This window comes from Vulpes lagopus, chromosome 23 (genome assembly GCF_018345385.1).
Source record: "Vulpes lagopus strain Blue_001 chromosome 23, ASM1834538v1, whole genome shotgun sequence".
Lineage (NCBI taxonomy): Eukaryota > Metazoa > Chordata > Mammalia > Carnivora > Canidae > Vulpes > Vulpes lagopus.
This window is the reverse complement of record NC_054846.1, coordinates 54880478-54896941: the sequence shown is the minus strand read 5'-3', so window position 1 is coordinate 54896941 and position 16464 is coordinate 54880478. Positions and strand designations below refer to the sequence as shown.

Below are 16464 nucleotides of genomic sequence, written 5' to 3'. Positions count from 1 at the left end.
ACCTGCAGAACACTACATGATGTATTCCCTGGCTTCCTCTCCAAGCTCTTTTTATGTGACTGTCTTCCCTTATTATACTAACCCTACTAGATTCCTTTCAGTTTCTTGTATAAGTGTCTTCTTAGCTAAGTCCACCTGTTCTCTCTTCCTGAAGCATTTTTCTCCCTGCACTCTGAATGGCTGACTCCTCAACTTTCATATGTTAACTAAAATGTCTTTTCTCAGAGGCCTTCCCAGATCTTCCACCCCTCATCTTTTATATTAGCCCTTCTTGTCAATTTCCTTCATAGCTCTTATTACAATTCGTAATTATACATTTGTTTGCTTTTGGTTCTTCCCATTAATCTTTACATAAGGGTAGGTAGGGATCACAGTGTCATCCATGTAAACCTAGCACCCAACACAGTGACAGAGAAATAACAAGCACTCAATGTGAATTGATGATCGGGCATTCACTTATTCATTCATTAACCAACATTTATAAAGGAATTTGTGGGTGACAGGTACTTTGCTAGATGCTGGGGACAAAAGATAAATCAGAATCAATCTCAAGATCCTTACCTTCCAATGAGAAGGACAGACACAATACTGTGTGATAAGTGCTATGACATGGGTGAGGCTGGCTTTTAGCCATTACACAAACTTTTGAAGGATGTGAATGGAAAATATTTCCTTAACTTCTTTAGAAACCAAGGTTAATACAAATGTTTTTCCTGTTTTACCATACCAGAATGGTTCAGATCATCATGTCAATGATAAGTCAAGTTTTTAGGCAGAGTATAAAGAAAACTAATTATTGAAGAATATTCTATTTAAAGCATCCATTTCTCACTCTCATATCTATTGTTCCCCATCAAGTAAATATGAAATCAGGAAAATAAACTCTTTTTGGTTTGAATCTGTCAAGAGAAACATATACAATTAATTTAAAATATTTTCCAAAGATCTTATATTATATTCTGAATTTGACACCATTATCTGAAGACTCAAGGTGCTACATAAGAAACGTACTGCTCCATTAAGAGACAGTATTCATTGGTTTATCCAACAAATATTTTGTAAGCACCCACTAATGTGTTAGGACTGAGAATATAGCACCAATTAAGGCAGAAAAGATACTTATCTGCACTAAGTTTAAGACTCGAATTGGAGAAAAAAATAAGAAAATATGTAAATAAAATCTTAATTGAAAAGCTAATAAATAATTTCTAACACTAATAATCAAAAAACAGCTAAGAAACTTTACTGAAATGTCCAATATAAAAATGTTTAGTTAAGGAGTGGTGGCCTGGATAGTTCAGTCAATAGAGCACATGACTCTTGATCTTAGGGTTATGCGTTCAAGCCTCATGCTGGGCATAGAGATTACTTAAAAACAAAGGAAAGACATTTTAAGAAAATGTTCAGTTAAATCCCAGAGATCCTTCTAAGATTATTAAAAGTGAATATGTCTAAGAATGAAAGGAACACAGACTGGGAGAAAAATTTGTAAAACATATCTGATAAAAGGGCGTGATCCTGGAGACCTGGGATCAAGTCCCATGTCGGGCTCCCTGCATGGAGCCTGCTTCTCTCTTTGCCTGTGTCTCTGCCTCTCTCTCTCTCTCTCTGTGTTTCTCATGAATGAATAAATAAAATCTTAAAAAAAAAACATATCTGATTAAAAAAAACCTTGTAACTTATGAAATGTAAAAAGAACTTTTAAAATTCAACAAGAAAAAAATTAAATTCAACAATAAGAAAACAAACAGCCCAATTAAAATTGGAAAAAAGATCTGAACAGACATTTCACCAAAGATATACAGACAGCAAATAAGCACATGAAAAGATATGTCACCATCATAAGTCATCAGGGAATTGCAAATTAAAACAAAAATGAGAAACTACCAAACATCTATATGAATGGTTAAAATCCAAAATTGATAATATCAATGCAGGTGAAGATGTGGAGCAATAAGAACTCATTTATTGCTGATGGGGATGCAAAAAAGTACAGCCATTTTGGAAGACAGATCAGCAGTTTTTTACAAAAAGAAACACAAGTTTACCATACAATCCACCAATCATTTTCCCAGGTATTTTTACAAATGACCCGAAAACTTATGCCCACCCAAAAACCTCCATGTGGAATGTTTATAACAGCTTTATTTACAATTGCCAAAAATAGGAAGCAACCAAGATGTCATTCAACAGTTGAATGAATAAACAAAACTATGGTACACCCACACAATAAAATATTACTTATAAATACAAAGGAATGAACTATCAAGTCACAAAAAGACATGGAGTTTCCTTGACATTGGTCTTGGCAATGATATTTTTATTTGGCACCAAAACCAAAAACAATAAAAGCAAAGATAAACAAGTAGGACTACATCAGCCTAAAAAGTTTCTGCACAGTAGAGGAAACCATCAACAAAATGAAAAGGCAACCTATGGAATGAGAGAAAATAACTGCAAATCATTTGTCTGCTAAGGGGTTAATATTTAGTTTTTTAAAAAGATTTATTATCTATTTATCTATCTATCTATCTATCTATCTATCTATCTATCTATCTATCTATCTGAAAGAGAGAGAAAGAGGACACAAGTGGGAGGGGCAGAGGGAGGCGAAGATAAAATATCAAGCAGACTCTTTGTTGAGTACGGAGCACCATGTGGGGCTTGATCTCAGGATCCTGAGATCACAACCTGAGCCAGAAACCAAGAGTCAGACACTTAACCAACTGTGCCACCCAAGCACCCATGGGTTAATATTTAAAATATATAAAGAACTCATAAAATTTAAAAGAACAATCTGATTTAAAAAGGGGGCAGAAATCTGAACAGATATTTTTCCAAAGAAGCTATATGAAAAGGTCTCAATATCATTAATCATTGGGGAAATGGAAATCAAACCCACAATGAGACATCACCACACATCTGTTAGAATGGCTATCAAAAAGACAAGAGATAACAGGTAGAGATGTAGAACAAAGAAAAACCTTGTGCAATATTGGTGGCAATATAAATTGATGCACCTACTATGAAAAATAATATGACAATTCTTTAAAAAATTAAAAATAGAACTACCATGTTACCCAGAAATGGGATTTCTGAGTATTTATTTAAAAAAAATAAAAACAGTAACTCAAAAATATCTGTATCCCCATGTTCACTGCAGCATTATTTATAATAGCCATAATACAGAAACAACCTAAATATCCATTAATGGGTAAAGAAAATGTAGTATATATACACAATAGTTAATTTATTCAGCCATAAAAAAGAAGGAAATCTTGTTGTTTACAACAACAGGACGGATCATAAGGGTATTATGCTAAGTGAATATTAGAGAAAAACAAATACCATATGAGCTCACTTATATGTGGTATCTTTAAAAAAAAAAAAAAAAGCTCATACAGAGAATAGATTAGTGGATGCCAGAAGTGGGGAGTGAGAGGTGGGCAAAATGGGTAAAGGTGGTCAAAAGGTACAAACTTCCAATTATAAAATAAGTCCTGGAGATGTAATGTACATCATAGTGACTATAGTTAATAGTACTGTATTGCATATTTCAAAGTTGCTAAGAGAGTAAATCTTTTTTCTAACAAAGATTTTAAGGTAATCTCTACACCCAATGTAGGTTTGAACTTAATGACCCCAAGATTAGACTTCCATGCTCCACCCACTGAGCCAGCCAGGCACCCCTCAAAGAGTAAATCTTTTTTTTTTTTATTTTTATTTATTTATGATAGGCACACAGTGAGAGAGAGAGAGAGGCAGAGACACAGGCAGAGGGAGAAGCAGGCTCCACGCACCGGGAGCCCGACGTGGGATTCGATCCCGCATCTCCAGGATCGCGCCCTGGGCCAAAGGCAGGCGCTAAACCGCTGCGCCACTCAGGGATCCCATCAAAGAGTAAATCTTAAAAGTTCTCATCACAAAAAAAATTTTGTAACATATATTTTGTACAATATATGTACAATTTTGTACAAAATTTTTGTGACATATTAACCAGACTTATTGTGATCATTTCACAATATATGCAAATATCAATTATCTTATACACCTGAAATTAATATAATGTTGTATGTCAATTATACTTCAATTTTTTAAAAAAAGACACGGAGGAACCTTAAATGCATATTACTAAGTGAAAGAAACCAGTCTGAAAAAGGTTATATAACAGTAGGGACAGTAAAAACATCAGTGAATGCCTGCAGTTCAGGGGGAGGAAGGAAAGCACAAGTGGGGCACAAGGGATTTTTAGGGTAGTTTAATTATTCTATAGGATTCTATATAATAGGATACATAATACCGTTTATCAAAACCCACAGAACCGTACAATACAAAGAATGAAATCTAAAGTAAACCACAGCATATATTTCTTTTTAGTTAATAACAATGTATTGATATCGGTTCATCAATTTTAACAAATGTACCACACTAGTGGCAAGATGCTAATAATGGGGTTAACTACAGGGAGTGTGTGGGAACTCTATACTTTCTGTTCAGCTTTTCTGCTCTAAAAAAATAGTCTATTTGTTTTTTTAACTGGGTATGTCTAGGAAGCTAAATTAAAGAACAGGGATATTAAGAGGTAGACAGGGGATCCCTGGGTGGCGCAGCGGTTTAGCACCTGCCTTTGGCCCAGGGCGTGATCCTGGTGACCCGGGATCGAATCCCACGTCGGGCTCCTGGTGCATGGAGCCTGCTTCTCTCTCTGCCTGTGTCTCTGCCTCTCTCTCTCTCTCTCTCTCTGTGACTATCATAAATAAATAAAAATTAAAAAAAAAAGAGGTAGACAGATATTAAGAGGTTGCCATCATAAACATTATTTTAAATTAATATTAAAATACACTGCATTTTAACTACATTAGAATTGAAAAATTTTAAAGGGCAGCCCGGGTGGCTCAGCAGTTTAGCACTGCCTTCCCCCCAGGGCCTGATCCTGGAGACCTGGGATCGAATCCCACCTCGGGCTCCCTGCAGGGAGCCTGCTTCTCCCTCGGCCTGTGTCTCTGCCTCTGTGTGTGTGTATGTGTGTGTGTGTGTGTGTGTCTCGTGAATAAATAAAATCTTTAAAAAAAAAATTTTTTTAAGTGTGCCACGAGGGGGCACTCAGGTGGCACAGTCATTTGGGCGGCTGACTCTTGGTTTTGGCTCAGGTCACAATCGTAGTGTCATGAAATCAAGCCCTGCAAGGGCGGAGGCACTCAGCAGGGAGCCTCCTTGGAATTCTCTCTCTCCCTCTCTCTGCCCCTCCCTCCCCTCTCTAAAATAAATAAATAAATCTTGAAAAAAAAAATGTGTGCCATGATTGATGTCTGAGTTCCAAAATAGGTAAAATAAAGTAAATCTAATAGTAAATAAGAGGAAAAAAAGAACAGAAGAATAGTAGTCCAGTATTTCCATCCTTGTAAAGATGAGGAAGCTCCTGTCATATTCTAGAGCTCTCAGGATAAGAATTCTTTAAATACCTGGATGAAGTCAATATTGACAAATACTCTTGGAATCCTGCTAAAACAGTACATATGACATAAATCGAATTTGGTATCAGGCAAGTTTATCATAACTAATGCAGCAGGCATTTTCCTATGGTTAAAATATAAGCACCATCAAATTTTTTCATGCTCTGAAACAATATTATTTTATTCCAGATAGCATCAAAAACATTGTAACTCTCCCCTAATATTTCACGTGAGTATGATGCTGTATTCTGTAATATTACTGAATAAAAATATTGTTAACGTCTAAAAATTATTTTAAATAATGTGTTTTATTCTTGGTTTTAAATATATCATTTTAGGGAAGCCTGGGTGGCTCAGCAGTTGAGCATCTGCCTTCAGCTCAGGGCATGATGCCAGGATCCAGGATCAAGTCCCACATCAGGCTCCTTCCAGGGAGCCTGCTTCTCCCTCTGCCTGTGTCTCTGCCTCTCTGTGTCTCTCTCACGAATAAATAAATAAATAAAATCTTTTTTAAAAATTTAAAAATGATATTTTAATTTTTAAAGTATATTTTCACTTAAGCTAAAAATATGGCATAATGACATGAGTTCAAAATATTATATAGGTTTTTTTTAAGATTTATATATTTATTTGAGAGAGAGAGAATGACAGAAAGAGTGTACAAGTGAGGGGAGGGGCAAAGGGAGAGAATCATCAGACTCCCCACTGAACGCAGAGCCTAGCGGAGCTCCATCCCATGATTCCTGAGATCATGACTCAAGATGAAACAAGGAGATAGATGCTCAACTGACTGAGCCACCAAGCACCCCTATAGTTCTCTTACACATCTTTATATATAAAATTACTCCTGACATTACTGTGGAACACTAATTCAAATTAAAAGTAGCATTAGACATTAACTGTTTTGCCATTATATACAGAAACATATATATTATGTAAATTATATAAACTTATAAAGTATTTATATAGTATGTAAATATAAAATACATCACATTAATGTCTTATAATTACATTTGTAAATGCTCAATATATGTTAAATATCTGTAATTCCAAGTGTCTGAAAGGGGAAAACTTATCAGAACTATATTAAAAGTTAATCTGAGTCATTTTTCAAAATCCTGTTTTAACATTAGGCATATCATCAAGCTATATTTTTACAAACTGTAATGAAGGTCATGTGTGTCTAAAGGGATCTTGAAGAAATACTGGGAATCAAAAAGGAAAGAGTAATTGCAAAATAAAACTCTCTGTAGCACATTTAACTGACACCTTGATAAAGAGCATTTAACCGAGAGGACTTCCAGAAAACACACTTTCAGCACAGCACACTTCAAAATGTTTAATGGTGTACTCTTCTCACAAAGTGACCTTAGCTAATCAGTACATTTAGTAATAATTTTACAGAGATAAATCACTGCTAGTACAAATCTTTCCATTTTCTTTTTTTCTTTTAAACCGTTCATAAAAATCTCTTTCAGAGCTGCAAGGAAACAGAATAGTCTATGCAATCCTCTCCTTTTATAAAAGAAACAGAAGCCTAGAGCTCTTTCATATCCATTCCAGTGTTTTCTACATTACCTCTCTTACAGTTCTCTTCTCTGTTCTATTTATTCAAATTACTAATGCAATAAAAAAATTCATCTACGTTTATACTTTTAAAGCCAATTACAATGGAAAAAATAATTGTGAGTAAACTGAAGTGGTACACATTATTACCATCACTAAATCTCTCCTCATTCAATCACTTTGCGTTCGTATTGTTTTTTTACTTTGTAAATCAAGACCTGATAGGTAAAGTTAAACCTAAAATCCTGCTAATTTTGGTAATTTCACCTGATATCACCAATCATTCAGAATTCTCCTCTTCCTTTTATTTTTTTTTAATTTTTATTTATTTATGATAGTCACAGAGAGAGAGAGAGAGAGAGGCAGAGACACAGGCGGAGGGAGAAGCAGGCTCCATGCACCGGGAGCCCGATGTGGGATTCGATCCCAGGTCTCCAGGATCGCGCCCTGGGCCAAAGGCAGGCGCCAAACCGCTGCGCCACCCAGGGATCCCTCCTCTTCCTTTTATTTTATTTTTTTTTAATTTTTTTTAAAATTTATTTATTTATGATAGTCACAGAGAGAGAGAGAGAGAGAGAGAGAGAGAGAGAGAGGCAGAGACACAGGCAGAGGGAGAAGCAGGCTCCATGCACCGGGAGCCCGACGTGGGATTCGATCCCGGGTCTCCAGGATCGCGCCCTGGGCCAAAGGCAGGCGCCAAACCGCTGCGCCACCCGCGCCACCCAGGGATCCCCCTCCTCTTCCTTTTAAATTCAAATACTCAAATTCCCAATCCTTTACCACTGCCCAAAACTAATGTTCACCCAAAGACAAAGACATATTTCTAGTAAGCAATTCAAGTACAGATAAACCTTGTTGCTATGTCCAGTGTCATAAAAAGAGCATAAGGCAGGATGCCTGGGTGGCTCCATAGTTGAGCATCTGCCTTTGGCTTAGGTCATGATCCCGGGGTCCTGGGATCGAGTCCCGCATCGGGTTCCCCACAGGGAGCCTGCTTCTCCCTCTGCCTATGTCTGTGCCTCTCTGTGCCTTTCATTAATAAATAAATAAAATCTTTAAAAAAAAAAAAAGGAAAAAAATAAAAATAAAAAAAAAAGGCATAAGGCTTTGGAGTCAGACAGATTTGTCTTAAAATCCATATGCTCTTGGGGCACCTGCTCATGGCAACCCCTGCTTGGTCTCTCTCAAATAAATAAAAATCTTCTAAAAAAATCCATGCTCTCTCATTTTCAAACTGAGGATATAGGCAGATTACTTAATCTTTCTGAGGCACATTTTTCTCACCTGTAACTATATCTCACAGAACTGTAATATTAGATAACTCTAGCATAAAGTGTAAATGTTCAAAATGTTATTCTATTCTTTATCTTTCACACCATCTCAAACAAATACAAAATATCCAGGTAATAATTATCAGTTCAAGAAATTTTGCTTTTATTTTTTTAAAAGATTTTATTTATTTATCCATGAGATACACACAGAGGCACAGACACAAGCAGAGGGAGAAACAGGCTCCACACAGGGATCCCGATGTAGGACTCGATCCCAGGTCCCCAGGATCACACCCTGGGCTGAAGGCAGTGCTAAACCGCTGAGCCACCCGGGCTGCCCAGAAATTTTACTTTTAAATATTTTTATGTCTACTTCTATTAAATAGTAAACAGAGTAATCATTAACTGCCTGGCACCAAATAACTAATAATGGGCCACATCAGAGATGGTAATGGATAAAGTGTGACAAAGCTTTGAAAATGACCAGGGATGCCTAGATGGCTCAGCTAGTTAAACATCTGCCTTCAGCTCAGGTGATGATCCCAGGGTCCTGGGATCCAGCCCTGTCTCACCCTGAACTCCCCTGTTCAGTAGGGAATCTGCTTCTCCCTCCCCCTCTGCCTTCCTCTGTCCTCCCCTCTCTACCCAACAGCCCCCCCATGTGTTCTCTCACTCATATAAAATCTTAAAAAAAAAAAAAAAAAAAGAAAATGATCAATTGGAAGACATTTTTTCTTTTAAAAATTGTTCATTTTCAAAAAAAAACTTCTTCACTTTCAAAACTCCTCTTTCCTTTACTCTTAAATTCAATGTTTTCTTAGTCCTTTGAAGTCAAATGATCAAATAAAAAGGGGTCAAAATATTGATGGCAAATGGAGCTTAACAGAAGATGAATACTCATGATCTGGCTGAGGTCAGTGATTTCCCCAGGAAATTAATATGGATATGTAATAATGGTGATCATCTGAACTTAGAGGGCACCTTTTGGGGAAAGAGTTCTCTGTACTCTTTCTATTCTATAATTTATCACCTACTACTATACAGGAGAGGGAGGGATTATGTTGCTATATGGAGCAATTATATATATTAATAACGTGTGAAATCATTAAATAAAACTCACATTTGCTGACCATTTTAGAGTGTGACATACTTTTCCAATTAACAATGAAGACAAGAATGGAATCCAGAAATCTTGATCTCCATTTTATTTTTTTATTTTTTATTTTTGATCTCCATTTTAGCAATAGATATAAAATACATTTTAAAACTTTCATAAATTCTAGTGTAATTATTTTACATTCTACTTAATTACATTTTACCAAGATAAATGCTATAACAATTCAATTACTGGGCAGCCCCGGTGGCTCAGCGGTTTAGCGCCACCTTCGGTCTGGGGCCTGATCCTGGAGACCAGGGATAGGGTCCTGTGTCGGGTTCCCTGCATGGAGCCTGCTTCTCCCTCTGCCTGTGTCTCTGCCTCTCTCTCTCGGTCTCTCATGAATAAATAAATGAAAACCTTAAAAAAAATTCAATTGCTTATCAAAAATTGAATATAAGCTTTAAACTACACTAAATAATTTCCCACAATTTTCTGTTAACTCCTTCGATATTCAAGTGTATTTTTATCTTGACCCATTCTTCTGTAAGATGAATTTCCCTTTACCCATGAATTTTCCACCTGTACTCTGATGTGATCTTTTTTCTCTTACACTTTAGAACTCTGTCCCATAAATTATATCCTTTTATATATCTCCCTCTCCAGTCATCTCATAACATGACTTTCCTGATTCACTCTGCCACTTAAAAAAATTAATGCCTTATTCTCAATGATCCTAAAGTATTTTGTTCATACTGCTAGCATAAATGAGGAGGAGACATGCTGGAAGCAGTAAGACTGAAAGAAAGATACTAGCTTGGAGCACCTGGTGTCTAAGTTAGGCGTCCCACTTTTGGTTTCGGCTCAGGTCATGATCTCATGGGTCATGGGATCCAGCCCCAGTCAGCTCCACACTCAGTGGTAGTTTGTTTGAATTTCTCTCCTTCTGCCCCTCCCCCTGCTCATGTTGTCACTGTCTCTTCTCTCTCACAATTAAAAAAAAAAAAAAAAAAAAAGATTACTAGCTTTAAAGCTGCCTCTAGCATTTACAAGCTATGAGATCCTAGGCATATTCCTTGACTACTCTGAGCCTTTGATTCTTAATCAAATAGGAAAAAATTAACAACCTATTCTACAAGAGTGTAATGAGGATTAAATGAGATGGAATATAAAGCATATATAACCAGCTCTTAATGCAATGTCCTATAATTTGTAGTGGGATGGTCTACTCAGATCAATGGTTCAAAATGTTTTTTAGGATTTTTTTTAAACTCCAGGAAATCCAGATATTCCTCTCCCAACTTATTGAAATCAGTGCTCTTGATTACAAACTTCATGAGGTCATATTATCACAATTTTTGTATCTCTGAATCTCTAATACCGAGCCCAGAACCTTTCACATATTAGATGTTTAATATATGCTTGTTAGAGTAAAGAGAATTAAGCTGTAGATATTAAGTAGAGAAATTAATGGAAATACAAACTAAATTTGTTTTTTCAACAGTAAGCATTATTTTACAAAATCCCATTGCTTGGGTTATTTATCTAGCTACATTCCCAGTATCATCTCATTAATAGCTAGAAAAAGTATACCTATATTTACAAGCTCTTTTCTTCTGGGAAGCTCAAAGATTTTTTTTAAAGATTTTATTTATTTATTCATGATAAACACAGAGAGAGAGAGACAGGCAGAGGGAGAAGCAGGCTCCATGCAGGGAGCCCGATGCGGGACTCGATTCCAGGTCTCCAGGATCACGCCCTCGGCCAAAGGCAGGCACTAAACCGCTGAGCCACCCAGGGATCCCAAGCTCAAAGATTTTTACAGAACATCCCTGAAGTAACTGGAGATGGAAAGGAAAAAAATAGAATATGAATCTATAATCCACATCAATCCAAAAATTCATAAATTCCCAGCAAAACTTCCATCAAACTTTTCAGTTTATGTGCATTTTGCCACCATTTCTTTTTTTTTTAAGATTTATTTATTCATTTATTTATCTATTTATTCATGAGAGACAGAGACAGAGAGAGAGAGAGAGAGAGAGAGAGAGAGAGAGAGACAGGCAGAGACACAGGCAGAGGGAGAAGCAGGTTCTCCTCAGGAGACCAATGTGGGACGCTATCCCTGGGGATCAGGTCGTGGGTCAAAGGCAGATGCTCAACCACTAAGCTACCCAGCAGTCCCTCCACCATTTCCTTTCCAAATCCACCTAAGTTACCTATTTATTCATTACACCTGGATATGCTGATCTAGAGCTAAAGTGTTATTATTTGCTCGAGAGCAAAATTTTCAGAAAGTGTTATACACAGTAAGCAACACATAGAACATAAAAATGACAGCTCTAATTCCTTAATAGAAAATTGACTGTTTAGACTACTGACCATAGGTTTACCTTAGACTACAAGATACAGGAATTAGAAAAATTATTTTCTTCAAATTTTAATAATCAGAGACCAGCAGCCCAATTATAGCTTTCACTTCCTTCTGCTCCCCATCACTTGGTTCTTTTGTACCCTACAGTAGCCCTTGCCGACTGCCCACCCAGGAAACATTCTCCTCCTTTTTGTATTCACGGAATCTCACTTTTGTTCAGGCAACACTGGGCTTAGTCCCAGGGGATGATCGTGACTGATCTTCGCCAATCCTAGCAATCCTGTTCCTGTTTGTCAATAATTGATATAAAATGGAACCTGTGATCTAAAACTGGCCAATAAATTGAAAAAAGTTGCTAGGGATTCTTTCCTTCCTGATGAGAGGGCAGCAAGAAGAACAGGCTCTCTTGCCCCTCACCAATTTCCCTGTACTTAAGAAGTTGCCAGGTTCAACTTGATGTTTTAAGCTGTGCCACTCTATTGAGGCCGTAGGAAGATCAAGAAAACTTCAGTGATCCTGACTGTACCCAGGCCTAAGTGAGACTCTACCTTCAGGCTTTTGTTACATGAAATGTTATTTTTATCTATGTCACTAAGGGTCAGATCCTCTGTTCTTTAAAGTTGAAAGCATCCTAAATAACACAAAGAGGCCAATAAGTCAGGCAAGAAGGGAAGTAGATTTAATTACTGAGCACTTACTATTACATCTGTAATCTCATTTAATTTCATTTAATCTCACAACAGCCCAACGAAAATTACTAATCTTTTGTTTTTATAAAAACAAAAGCTTAATAAAGTTATATAGTAATAGTAACAATGCTAAAATTGAAATCCATACCTGAAAACAAATTTTGCATTTTTGAAAAAATATAAAATCCCTTTCCTCCTTGTTTCCAGATCTTGTTAAAAAGATAAACCAGTAAGTTGATATGATACTATCAAGCAAAACTCAGGGAGAGCTAAGGACTATCAATTATTCTTTTTTTTTGTTTTAAAGATTTTATTTATTTATTCATGAGAGACACAGAGAGAAGCAGAGACACAAGCAGAGGGAGAAGTAAGCTCCATGCAGGGAACCCGATGTGGGACTCGATCCCGGGACCGCAGGATCATGCTGAGTCGAAGGCAGGCGTTCAATCGCTGAGCCACCCAGGCATCCCTCAATTATTCTTATAATCTTTCACAGGATCTATATCCCTCAACTCTATTTTATACCAAAGTTACATGGGGAAGAGGTGCCTGGCTGGGTGGGGCAATCGATTTTAAGGGCCTGACTCTGTTTTGGCTCAGGTTGTGATCTCTAGGTCATGAAAGCAGGCCCCAGGCCCAGCTCTGCACTGAACACGGAGTCTGCTTGGGACTCTTTCTCCCTTTGCCTATTACCCTCCTTGAATAAATAAATAAATCTTTAAAAGTAAAAGTTATATGGGGGAAAAAGAAAAAATATGTGTATATGTGTATAAAATGCTCCAGAATGTCTAGTAGAGTGACCAAAATCCTACAGTAAAAACTAGGATAGATTTTAAGTGTAATATTCAATTTCTCAAGAATAAAAAAATATTAAATAAATCAAGTATTTATTTTTTTTAAGATTTTACTTATTTATTCATGAGACAGAAGAAAGAAAGAGAGAGAGAGGCAGAGACAGAAGCAGAGGGAGAAGTAGGCTCCATTCAGGAAGCCCGATATGGGATTCAATACCGGAACTCCAGGATCACGCCCTAAGCCGAAGGCAGGCACTAAACCGCTGAGCCACCCAGGGATCTCACAAGTATTTCTTAAAATAAAAAAATAACTTCCTTATTTCAAACTATTCCATTAACCAAGTATCTATCAATATAGAAACCACAAAGTTAGCACTTCCTCAATTTTCATCTGTTCCTAGTAAGAGATTCAGCTTAATCTTGGCACCAAAAAAAAAAAAAAATTATATAAACACTAAAATTCAGCAAGGTCATTTTTTATTTAGAGATTTACAAGAACTGGGTGTTCCAAGCTATTTATAATATCATCTTAATCAGAAGTATGTTCACTGTATGTTGCTTTTATTAATCTCTAATTGAGTTCAATAAAATAGGCATATCATATTTCTGACCTGATATATACACCACTTACCTTCCCACATGCTCTGCAATGATGCCTCCTTTTGGTGAATGTGAACCTGGCTTCACATTTCATGCAGTTTGGAGCCTGAGAATCTGGTACCCATACTGGAGCCACCTCACCCAGAGTAGTAAATGGTTTTCTGGCAGAAATTCCAAATTGACCAGCTCTGAGATCATTATCTGGGCTTTCTGGAGCTAATGCAAGGCACGGTCTACTGGATATCCCAGACTCGTAGTTTTCTAAATGTTCCCCATTTGTATCAGCAACAGAGATGTTTCCCAAAGAGGCATTGCATACATTGGTTGTTGAGTTTTCCCCTAATTTTGCTTTCCCAAGAACATCATTTTTGTTTTTAATATTATTTCCACGATTTGTAGGAGGGTCATTTTGCAAATGGTCAGACAATGGCTTTGGAATTTGAAGTTTAAGATTAGAAGGTTGCTTGGGTCTTGCACCACCAAAAGGAACACTGATAGATTGCAGGTTTGCTACTATCTTGGGTGAAGACTGCCCAAGCATGGATGGAACTTGGCTACAGAAACTGTGTAAATAATTTTTCTTCATTAGGTCACCAGTGCTGTTTAAAAGTAGTCCACTCCCTTCTGTGGCTTCATTTCCTCTCTGTTCATAAATATTTGAGTAGCATTCTGACTTGCTCTCTTCTATTTCCTTTTCTTCTGTTACTGAATCTTCTTTGGAGGGTAAGGTCTTTGGAACAAAACAAACAACTGGGCTCTGCATTCCATAGGAATCACAATTAGGTAGAGAATTTGCTGCTGGTGTATCCATAGTGGAGAAATCACTTCCTTCACTTTCATTCATGCAAGTTCCTTTTAAATCTAGATCTGCTTCTGCCATTCTCTCACACTCTCCTCCACTATCATTGTAAATGTCCTCAGGCTGATTCATTGGCAGAAACTTCTCATTTTCTTTATTTATTTGGCTGTCATTCATATCATTTAGTTTAGCCAATTTCCAGTTAGTCATCTCCTGAGAATCAGAGAAATGCTCTGTCATATTAAGAAGTTCTGAAGTGCCAAGAATTTCTGCACGTTCACAACCTTCGTTTTTATCAGCTCTAATGTCACCGGGCACAAGACAATCTGAAAACTGTTCACAGTTATTATCCCTTCCAGACCCATTAGGCATGTCTGTTTTGAGAAGCAAAGATAGACCAGATCGGACAGAGTCTTCAGTTGTTCTCTCCTCTGCTGGTTCTTTTTTCATCAAAATCCCCTCACTCAAGTGGGAAAAGGAGTTTGGACTCCCTAGATCTGTCCTAGCAGAGCCGGTTTTGCCAGTGAGAACTTCATCTGGAATATAGTTCTCTTGCTTTTTAGCAGCAGGACCTTCATCTGTCCCCTGGGATGAGATTACTGAATCAATTGTTAAACTTGTAATCACAGACATGGATGGGTCTCTACCTGTAGTTTCATCATCCTTTAATTGTGAAGGGGAACAGACACTGGTTAGATTATCAGATGAAGTAGTACACATATGTTTAACAGAATCCCCCACTGCACTTGGTCTGTTCAACAGATCCATTTGTTTCTCTGAGTTCATATCTTTTTCAGTGGACCCATTAACACTAAAATTAAATTGATCAGTTTGTCTGTTTTCGTTATCCAATGAACAGCTAAAAGCATCCACAAGGGACTGACTGTCATAATTATTACAATCCTGCAAATCGCTTTGTAATGTCCTTTTATCACAGTTATGCATGACGGCTACAACAAGAACATTCTTCTCATCTGGCAGACAAGCTACGTTTCCACATTTCTTCTCTCCCACTTGGATAGTACTACATTGATCATCTCGATTACAGTTCCTCTTAATTAACTGATCTTCTGTAACGGCATTTTCATCAATCCACATTGTGTTGATCTCTGGATTCAGACTATAGTCCTGTCCATTAGCACAATGGTCCTCTCCCTCTGTGGTAAGAGAAGCTGAATCAGCCAGAGAGAAGACTTTTAGTTGTGGTTGTGACTCATTAGAAACTGGAGGTTCATTCACACTGGCCAAAGCAGGGTTAAATGACAGTCGGTGAGAAGGGGGATCTAAAATCTTATTCCACTTGGTATCCAATAAAATAGGAGAAACTGTTTCATCTGAAAAAATAAATAATTACAATAAGTTTGCTGGTGACAATGGAAGAACTAGGACTAATTAACTACATTTGCAGATATTCTGAAATCAAATATTCCTAGGGTATCTAAAAATAGAATATTCCTAGAATTTGAAGTTTCTAATTTTTAAGCTAAGAACAAAAAAAAAAAAATATGCTTAAGATTGTTCCTACATATCACCAAGTGGTAATATCCCAGAATGTTCCAAACAACAAAAGAATTCTATTTCAATCTAGTAACATAATTAATATCGCACATAGGCTGTACTTGGTGGTGGGGGCAGGGAATAGCAATGGGAAGGACCTTAGATTGGCTGGATACAACACAGGGTGGGGACTAATCTAAGGTGAAAAAAATTAGGACAGTGGTAAAGATGTACTAATTAAGTGGGAAGGAAAACAAAGGAATTTTCTATGGAGACAATGCTCTATGATCTACATGAGGACTGGGATGTGGGTTACAGGGATAGA

At 37.0% G+C, this 16464-nt stretch overlaps 1 protein-coding gene across 2 annotated transcripts in view; it reads right to left on the bottom strand.

Annotated features, from left to right (window-relative positions):
• ZFYVE9 (zinc finger FYVE-type containing 9) overlaps window positions 1–16464 on the bottom strand; it is a 188920-nt gene that overhangs the window by 94374 nt on the left and 78082 nt on the right. For both annotated transcript variants that reach the window (XM_041737865.1, XM_041737866.1), the window contains exon 4: window positions 13875–15976. In XM_041737865.1, the coding sequence (XP_041593799.1) occupies window positions 13875–15976 (2102 nt within the window). The remainder of the gene's footprint in view (window positions 1–13874; window positions 15977–16464) is intronic.